This window comes from Sinocyclocheilus anshuiensis, unplaced genomic scaffold (genome assembly GCF_001515605.1).
Source record: "Sinocyclocheilus anshuiensis isolate Anshui unplaced genomic scaffold, SAMN03320099.WGS_v1.1 scaffold199, whole genome shotgun sequence".
In the NCBI taxonomy this organism is placed as follows: Eukaryota; Metazoa; Chordata; class Actinopteri; order Cypriniformes; family Cyprinidae; genus Sinocyclocheilus; species Sinocyclocheilus anshuiensis.
In genome coordinates, this window is record NW_015552582.1 from 21,666 (window position 1) to 32,072 (window position 10,407).

Below are 10,407 nucleotides of genomic sequence, written 5' to 3' on the forward strand. Positions count from 1 at the left end.
CAATAGAATGTTTGCGGGAGCGGATGGGAGCATGCGGTAATGGTCAGAAGTTCAGCGAGAGCGTACGGTGGCCGTGAAGTGCAAAACAAATCATAATTCTGAAAACAAAAGAACAAATTACAAACGCAAATGCAAGTCTAAAAAACAAAATAACAAGCGGGATCAACAAGCCCCGCGCTATCAAGCAGCAGCGCAGTCAGTCAGTGAGCGCCGTAACAGATGACGTCAAATCTTGCGGGATTCAATAAATAAACTACACAGAACCCCACTATTCGACAAAATTTGATCTAAATTGATTTATCAACTTTTAATACCTTTTAAGACCCCGCGGACACCCTGTCGATGAAGAAGCAGAATCTCCTGAATGATCCCTGCTTGTCAAACTTACATTCATCCGTTTATTTGAGCTTAATAAGCGGACAAATCTATTAGTCAAACCAGTTTCCCTTGAATGCCACTAGCCTAATTACCCGGCTACTTCCAGCACAAGTCCTCTTTGACACATTTATAGTGTTAATAACAACTCTTATATGTATGTTATCTAGCAAAGATGATCAATGTTCCATACGAACCTCCGCGGGCTGCTCCTCGTGAATGACTTTATTCTCTTCTTGAGTTGCTATAACTCCGGTTGAAAACAACACGACGTTCAGTAGAATAAGGAAGCACATAATTCGGCCACCGCCATGCCGCACGCCGGCCCGAAGAGTCATTTTAAGGGCTGCCTAATACGGCTTCTGCTGCGGTAATACTTTGCAAATCAAGCTAATAAAATCGCTAATTTATATACATTAACGTTTCGTCGTTACGATCCAGCTAGCCCACCGTAGCCATCTTCCCGGAGAGGCCGATACCAAGGCAAAGACAAACAATCGGTTGAAAAGTCACCGCGATTGGTCACCTGGGAGATAAACGTGTACTAGAGGTATACGTCACTGAAATTGAGGTAGACTATTGGTCGAAACGTCATTCCCAATGATGTGTGTTAAGAACGACTTCAAGGTAGGTAGAGTTGCAACGCAAAAGGGAAATATGAAATTAGAGACTCACTCAGCTCACAGAATAATTTATAGACAAGAGTTTGCCTTCTCTTTGTTACACATTTCTGAAATGTAATTACTAGAAGCTGATTGGAAATGGTAGTAGATATGGTTTGCTTAAAGTGCAAATTCCATCTTGTTTACACCACGAAGTTCAAATATTGATAGACGCTATTCATATAGTTGGCTTACGTGTAAATAGAAGATCAAATCTATTTTTCTCTAAGGGAAAATTGTCTGAACAATGGTGGGTACATAAACACTTCTATACACTGTTTTGCAGTACTGTCCTCAAGATTATTGAAACGAATGCAGAAACTAATTCCTAAACTTGTAAAATCTTGAAATACGTTTAAATGTCCATTTGTTTAATCATTATTAGCATTGCTGCTTAATCATTGACATTTTATAATTGTTAACCTTTCTCTATTTGTATTTGCTTATGGTTTGTCCTATATATGTTCTTGTACATATGTACAAACAACACTGTCATCAGTTGATCAATAGCAGGAAACAGGCAGAAAATATGTCTCTCAGTTGATTCTCTTGTTTTAACAAGTCTAAATTCTAGACGCTGAGGAAGCTGGCTTCAGATAGTTAATATGTGGTTTTTAAGTCATTTGCTGACATCTCACAATAACGTCTCTAAGCAAGCAGCTGTTGTCCATCACCTTTTGAGGTCAGTCTGTGTCATGGCAACAGTACATTTCGGTCATGTTGTGTGTATTTCCCTCCTTGCCCTGTTCCTTACACATTAAACATGCATGATCAATGTGTCAGCTGTTCCCATTTAAAAGAGAGACATTAAGATTATCTATGTTTTTGTTTAGTTAATAGTTTATTAATTTGATTCTTATCTCCATATAAAAGAGCTTATTACACAAAAATCACAGGACAAAAGGAATAAAAGCTTTGCGTTGACGTGGATACATCTCAAACTTGCTCCTGTAGTAATCATGACAGAGCTGTGCAGCCAGTGCCTGGTTACAGAGTACATACAGTACCACCAGCCACCAGGTTAGAGAACTGCAGCCACAACAAACACTCATGGCAACATAAATCAGAAGCTCAGCCAAGTAATGTGGACAAGAGACCAGCTCAAACCAGCCCCCGCATGGCATCTTGTGGGCCAGGGTCTCTACTTTACCTATATTGGATAGAGGGAACAAAGATTTAATATTAGTTTATAAATAATACTTGTTACAAGAAGAATTAGTTTAAACTTTTTTTCTCAAGGAAACTCCAGCGGTTTTCTACCTGAGCTGTCAGTCCTCATCTTGGCCAGCAGTGAGAGGGACCGGTTCTGGAGGAATGATGCCCAGATGAAAAGAAGAGTCCCGATTACATGATGCCATATGAACTGATCAAAGAGAGACCCTGGCATTGCAGAGACAAATACACAAATAGTTAGTAAAATTCAGGAAAACGTCAAGATACATTTGGGCTGATAAGTACTTAAATATTTTTGGTCAAGTTAACATGAATTAGATATTGAGTTTTCAATTTGGAGGTGCATTTTAGCTAAAAAAATTAAATTAAATAAAAAATATGACAAAATGATGACAGGATCGGATCTAGGAAACTGTACTAACCTGACTGTGGCAGAGAGGCATTTATAGACAGGACAGTTAGACCAAGCAAGACATAGTAACCCAAACCAAATGCATATTGAACTACATGGATCACACCATTAGAAAATATGCTGACAAACAGGCACTCCAGTAGCCGTCTTACGGAATGGACCCATAGTAGCACTTGTAAAAGCAGAATGGAGAGATGTAGCTCTGAAAAGCACACATAATTACGCATGTGAATATTTATTGGAAGGTAAATGTAAAGTATATTGCAACAAATTCAAGCAGAAAAATATTAAAAATGTAAAGTAAAAAAAATACAGGATCTCCCTTAAACAGTGTACATACAGAGCATTCAGAATTTTCCTGATTTGGTAACTATTATCACGGTTTTACTATAGTAACAAACTGGTTGCCATTGTTTAAAAAAGAAAGATGAAGTGGGAGGGGAAAACATTATTTGCTATTTGAAGTACAGTACCTTTCCAAGCAACTCTTGGTCTGCCAGTCAAACACCAAAGCGCGTCAATTAGCCAATCAGGGAGAGCCTCATTCATGACGACAGAACGTATGGAGAATAGTAGGAGGAGCCCATTCCACATGACAGACGCCGCGTAGAAATGATAGAAACACCTAAAGACAACATCAGAGAAAATGTTTCCTGCATAATCGCCTTGAGTCTTGACATGCTCAAAACATGATATCTGGGGAATTCAGAGTCATTTAAAACTACATTTAATCCCGAATCACCTCTTTGATACGTCAAAAACAAGCTGCCAGTTTGGGCGCTTGATGTCTTCTTTAGTTTTTCCATATCGGATTAAATCCTGAAACACGTGCTCGAGGCTGCGAGGCAGTTTCAGGGAAAACTTACAGAGAAAAAAGGCTGTTATAAAGCACAGCGCTAGCAAAAACCATATAACATTAACTATTGCTATAGTGTCGAGCATCGCCGCAGCATCATACTGCCGTCCTGTCGTGTAAAGATACCGAGTGAAACAAATACTGGGTATTTTAGGTTCCACTCACACACACACATTAATTTGCTGATAGACACCACCGCTTCATGTTCAGGTAATATGTGCCATGATAAAACCCACAAATAAGAAACACTTCTGCATGTCTCTATATATACAAAATCTCTTCAAAATATGCAGCTATATGTATCAATGAATACGAATGTTTCATTAAAACGAGCTTTCGCTGACTTTATTCCTCACTGTTGTCATACAAACGTGGAGAAACAGCTATCACAACGCCACTGATAGCAAAAACATTACATGGTACAATATGTTTCTAAACTATTTGTTAAAATGTACAGCGGTGTATATAAGTGTGTATAAGCAGCAGTGATCTGAAGCCGGACTCTGTGCTAACAGCACACATTAGGGGAAACCCTTTGAGTCGGAATATGAACCTTTCATTTGTATTGACTGATTTGAACAAGTGAATCAGAGCCCATTCAAACCTTCTGGTTCTTCTTCTTTCAGGTTTAATGGCGGTTGGCAACTCATCTCAAAGGTGCATTACCGCCACCTACTAGACTGGAGTGTGGGCATTAGACTGACATCAAAGGAGAGGTGGAGAGGAAAAAAATAAAAAATAAATAAATATTAAAAATAAAAAAAAACTCTATTAAATTCTTTCACTTAACCCACTGTTTTTCAAAAATAACATTAATAAATTGTGTATTCTCCCAGATGCTTTCCCTAATAAATGCTCAAGTGTCATGCTTTGTTCATCCATTTGTGCCTTTAATTCTGCCCTATCTTCTTCATATTTTTTGCAGTCTAACAGTATATTAATTGAATCGGATTCCACTCACCAAATGACAACCCCTCCTGAGATAGTTTCATGATCACTTTATATTCTTCTTCTCGTTGTTTACTTGCTATTGTCATACTTTGTTCACTATCTGTTTCATCTATATTAGATGTTACTTTCTCCTTTTTTTTCCGTTTTCTTGATCGCATTACATTCCAAACACTCCTATCTCTCCCGCCTTCTTCTTCAAATCCCATCTCACTTCCTGTCTCCTCACTTCCTTCCGCCATCTCCTGCCCAGTCACAGTCTAGCTGTTGCCAACCACCCGCTCCACGAACTGATCCAAGTGTGAGGACCCTGAACCGCCCCATTCAAACCTTCATTATAGATCTTTAAAATGTAGTTTCAAAACCGCCATTTGCAGTTCTACCTATGAACACAAGGGGGCAGCAAGAAAAACAGTAATTTTACAGAAATGCATTGGTTCACTGGATTAACTGGTTTGAGGATGTTTTGAATTGACTCATAATAGTCTGTACACATGACTATAGGAGAGAGTGGTCTAAATTGCGGCACAATATATATGTATGTATGTATGTTTGTGTGTGTGTTTCTAATTATTGTAATTCAGTATACAACAATTAAAAAAAAATTTTTTTTACCCTTAATGGGGTTCTGATTTAGTAGTAAAAACAATAAAATTTTAATAGATGTTATTTCTTAAATAGAAATATATTAATAGCTGAATTAGCTGAAAAATACATAAAAAAACCTGTCAACTTGAGATTTTAATCTGTGGCGGAAGGAAGTACTTCTGCACTTGAGGAACTTTTAAAGACACTCTGTTGTTTTTTTATTTACACACTTGTGTCGTCAAACTGTTGTATGAAAGCAATATCACACTCGTAGCCGTGCAATATGGCTCTATATCAGCACGGTTGTGATTACCTATGGTACTCGGCCTGTGGCCTTGTGGATTTAAAATGTGTTTTTGAAGTTAATATTTCACTCATTATCTTTTACTATTAATGGGATTCTGATTTATAACAGGAAGTAACACAATGACCAGACTAGGACAGTATGTGTTTGTCTGTTTGCCTGTACAGTTTGTCTGCCAATGGAAGGAAGCCTCATTCCTCACTTGAGCCATTAACTATACCATATGTGTTCAGTCAATAAAAGAGTGTGTGTGAAAGAGGGTAAACCAAAGCCTCTAAAGTATTTGACTCCAGGATGCCTCATAGAAAAGGCAGGTTTCCTATCTGAGGATGTGTGCAGTGTTTCCTGCCCCCTCCCAACTCTTCCTCACTGTCCCCAGTGCTGGACCCTCATTAGGCTCCCTTATTGTCATTCCTCTCCTCTTTCCATCCTTTTATCCCCCTGCCCATCCATCCATGCTGCTTCTCCAATCATTTTTCAATGGCCTCCTTTGCATCTTCCGCTTTGCATTCCCCAAACACCCAAACACACACACACTAACCCCATTTCTTACAATACCTTGGATTTCATTTGTTCTCTCACACTGTATAAATATGGAAATTCATCCATCCATTCATTCGCCAAACTGCTTGTCATCTGTAGGGTCACGAGATGGAAATGCATAATCATTTCATAATGATTATAACGAAATACCATGAGTATTTTTGCTGCGTTATAAAATCACAATTATTTTATATATTATATATATATTTGGCCTCACTAGTGTATAATATCTGGGGATCGCATATGCACTCATTCTTCTACTGGACATTGTCTGTCTCTTTACCCCCTCTGTCCCATATTTTATCTATAGGCCTATATTAATATCATATCGATATATCGATCAAAGGTGAAAAGGTGCACATGCGCACTCTCCAAGAATGCTGGACCATTTACATGGTCTTGAGTCGTGATCTTCAGAAGAAAGTTAGAAATGTTAAAACAGTTTCTCTTAATTCTCTTAAACCGCTTTCTTTTAATGCCATTTGTGTTTATATGACATTTCAGAATACGGAATAAGCCATTTTTTAAGCGCACACAAACATGGCAGGTATAATTGTGTGCATTTATATGTTTCGAAGTGATACTGTGTTTGATTGTGTTGATCATATTGCTTTCTCACTCTATTGTTTGGTTGGCTGTATAGGTTCTTTTTCCATGGCTTTTCCATGTTTTCTTTTCCAGTACCCAACGCTGATGACAGAGCAGGAACTGGCACACCTTGGCCAGGACCACTGGGATGTGGTAGGCAATAGAGTATTCAATTATTATACCATGCTTAAAAATAACAAAAAAGAATGAGAAGAAAATGTAAGTTTTTATCTTACACAGAGTCAGGTCAGAATTTGAAACCTTAAAAGAAAATTTTGACTGTTTTTGAAGCTGAAGTGTGTATTTCTTTGCCTTTTCTGTCACCAAATGAAATTGGTTTGCAAAACTCTTCACCCATCTTCCAATGGTTTTGGATAAACAAATATTCTACCCCAAACTAAAAAATTAAGCTCAAATAAACAATCCCTGTGTTCGAATATGTCTATGTCCATACTATATAGTAGGCAAAAAACAGTATGTGACATGAGTAGTATGTCTGAATTCACAGTATTCACAAAACAGTAGGTAAAAATTTCCCCGGATAACTTATTACTTCTAGCGAGATTCTGAATTGAACATTCGATGGACACTTTGCTATCCCATGAGGCCTCGGGATTGAAGCCATTCTCTAACCATTCCCCCTAACTTACCCTAACTGATGCCGCAGGTCACATAACAGTGAAACCATGGCGATGTAGTACATCCAAATTGCATTCATACATACACACATGCACACAAAGCAAGTTTCAAACCAAATGTAATACAGTATGTGATTTCGAACACATCTAATGTCTACACTTTTCGCACAAATCAACTTACTGTAATAATGTAGCTTACTTGTAGCATTCTTTGTGAAACTGTGATTGAAGAAAGTACTTTAATATCAAAGAAATCAATATATCTATCTGTCTAGACAAGAACTTATGGTAGACAATAAATGATACAATTCTTCTCCATCCCTTTTTATTTTTCTCTTGCCTATATTGCTAAAAAGCAATGCAAAGAACAGACGAACACAAAGAGTTCCCTTTGAGTACTTTCCATGCCCGCTGTTCGCATGAGCCCGAAAGATAGGAAGTGCTCTTTTTTCCTGATCCCCTGCTCAGAGCGGGAAGTGTTATAGGTGCTACGACTCCCAGCAGAAATGACCAGGACAGGAAACATGTGGTGGTTGGAGACTCAAACTCTAACCCTTTCGATCAAACCCCCACCTGAAAAACCAAGGCTTTTTAAGACCCATAATGAATCAGTTCACATGTCCCTATATACCAACAACAACCAAAAAGAGACTAAATGAGTATACCAAAATGTAAATTTGCTTCAAAAGTATAAATCAGGCAAATACAGGCCCAGAAGTGGCCTTCTCAGACAATGTTCATTTCACACAATACCAAGTCAGTTTTGTGGTTTATGGAATATTAAAGACATTAATCTATACCTATTTATCAAATTACTTAAAAAAATGCTTTAACTGTATCTTTCTTTCAAGACTTACCATACACTTATCTGCACAGGTACTTTTAAAAACCACCTTTTCTACTATATTATTTAGTATTCCTATAATTAAGCCTCCCGTTACATATGCACAACATTTCACTGATCCACGATTACAGTTAACAGCAGTGGCATAATGGGAAAATGTAAGGTTGCCATAACTGTAAATGTTTAGTCACTCTACTCAAGAAATTGTGTAACCACTGTAAACAACCATCAGTTGACCCAAGGCCTGATATCGTCCATCACTTGTACACAAGGCCTTAGTGCATTGTTTGCCTGGAGATGTCCGTGTCATATGGATTAGGCTTACTGTTACACAACAAAAGATACACCCTCCCCTTCCCAGTTTTATCCTTTGGATCCACCCATATCCCACTGGCAGCTTCTCTGGGACATTCTATCTCAGCTTGCTGGAAAAACAAGGGAGGTTACCATTACTCCGCCAAGCTCCTTACCTCCAGAGAAGGAGGGGGGAAGAAATACTATTAATGACTGTAGTGCTAACACTTTAAAGTACAGGAAACATGGCCACCCAAATTGTTTACAGACACTGGAATAGTCTTAGTGTCTTCCTCTGCTAAATTAATCTGCTAGTGGTTTACAAACAAGCCATAATGTAGCATTTTTATATGTTACTCAGAAGGTGGTTCAGAGAAGTCCATATATTCAGTTGTAAAGACAGTTTTGTACAATAATGGAATTTATTCAAATTAAACTGAAAAAAAAAACTCACTCTCATTTCAAAAAGTGCCATTAGATTCAAGTATCATTTCATTCTTTCTATTTTTTGCCGAGATCTGTGAAAATATCAGTTTTGAAAAGCATTTAAAACGATTTCTGAAATCAATTTCTGTCATTTGTTAGGTTGCGTTGCAACCACAATTTTCGCCCCTATAATTTAAAAATACATTAAAATTTTTTTTTAAATAATTTTACAATTTATAATTTACTAAAATAAGGCAATAATGAAACTGAACTTAAATCGATCTAGCTGCATACTGTTGCTATAGTTACCTCCTTAAGCTAAACGTTCCTTTGCAAATGTCCATAACGCTCCCGTGGCGATTCGTACCTATTTTGCGTTTTGGCAAATTGGTGGCGAAATTTGAATGAATTAATAGACCAAGTTAGAGTAGACGTCACAGTTACGTCACTTGCAGCTGCGCGCGCATAGTGGTTGCAGAAAAACACTGGGAACAGGTGGAGGTAAATGGGTAAAATCCATGGAATAAAAGAAAAAAATATTTTTGTGCCTTTTGATGTCAAGATCGGAATGCAAATAATTTTTATAGAATACTGTCGTCATTTGAAGCTAAACGCAGACGTTTAAATGGACATACTATGGATGAAAACTGCTATGATTACTCTACTTTTAAAGCATAAATTCGATTTAAACAATAGGTCTACATAATATTCACATATGCTGCTCATAGGGGACGTATTGTATTAGCCCTACAGTTACAGCATGAAATATTATTTAAACCTTACTATTAACATTTTTACATAACATTTATTTACTTTATCTCAAAATTCTGACTTTTTTCTCTCGCAAATGCAAGTTTATATCTCCTAATTCGGACTTTATAACTCGACTTAACTCAAAAATAGTGAGTTTGTCAAATCTGAGGGAAAAAAGCCAGAAGAGCCGAGGGGAAAAGAGAGAATGACAAGTTGTTTTTCCTTATTAGAATTGTGAGATATAATCTCGGAATTGCGAGAATAAAGTCAGAATTTTGAAATATAAAATCAAATTTACCTTTTTTTATTCTTTTATTCCATGGCTCCATAGACTGCCACTTGAAAACCGTCATTTTCTGCCTCCAGATAGGCTCCGCCCACAAAAAACCGTCACCCCTGTTTCGGATCTGTAAGACTATCGCACTCTCTAACGTCAATTTCGTTGAATAACAGTGCTTATCGCTGGGTGACAAGCTCTTGTAATATGCGGAGAACATTTTGAAAATGACATCTAATCAATATAATTTATAATCTTTTTAAGCCTAACTATGTTGTACCGTTTCCGTGAAATTCTCTAGCTGTAAAGGCTATCTCTCCCGGGTTTTCTGCAACCATGATGCGCGCGCATCCTGAATGTTTACAAACCGATAATTGGTCTATAAGATCTTTCGTTTCGTACAAACTGTTTACGCCCCACTGAGTGTTACAGGTTTTATCAAACTGTACGAATTCATACAAAATCGCCAACTCGTAACATAATTACGTTTTTTCATGAGATCGGGTTGTTGGCTATTTAACGCACTAAGAACATTTTTGTATTTTTGTTTTTGTTTTTTGTTAAGTGCTCAACAAAATGATAAACAAGGTTAGATGATCCTTCTGTCAAATCTAATATTCTGCCACGCTAAGAAAGATATATTATGTTTAATTGTGATTTTTAATTCGGAATCCAACATGCTAGCATAGCTACATTTTACAATTAATAAAATAGGAATTGATTAAA

At 37.3% G+C, this 10,407-nt stretch overlaps 2 protein-coding genes across 3 annotated transcripts in view; both read right to left on the reverse strand.

The window, feature by feature from the left end:
* Window positions 1–877, reverse strand: part of LOC107665411 (transmembrane protein 165-like) — a 6,035-nt gene extending 5,158 nt beyond the window's left edge. The window contains exon 1 of the mRNA XM_016456286.1: window positions 573–877. Within this exon, the coding sequence (XP_016311772.1) occupies window positions 573–713 (141 nt within the window). The 5' untranslated portion in view covers window positions 714–877. The remainder of the gene's footprint in view (window positions 1–572) is intronic.
* Window positions 878–1,738: 861 nt separating this feature from the next.
* LOC107665336 (polyprenol reductase-like) lies at window positions 1,739–3,608 on the reverse strand. 2 transcript variants are annotated; one of them, XM_016456166.1, is made up of 5 exons: window positions 3,365–3,608; window positions 3,096–3,247; window positions 2,729–2,824; window positions 2,298–2,417; window positions 1,739–2,187 (listed from the first exon to the last, which is right to left on the reverse strand). In XM_016456166.1, the coding sequence occupies exons 1-5, from the start codon at window positions 3,562–3,564 to the stop codon at window positions 1,928–1,930; spliced, it is 828 nt and encodes a 275-aa protein (XP_016311652.1). In that variant the 5' UTR covers window positions 3,565–3,608; the 3' UTR covers window positions 1,739–1,927. The 2 variants fall into 2 exon arrangements, with proteins under 2 accessions (XP_016311652.1, XP_016311651.1); XM_016456165.1 differs by having other exon boundaries at window positions 1,740–2,187; window positions 2,633–2,824.
* Between the last annotated feature and the right edge of the window lie 6,799 nt (window positions 3,609–10,407).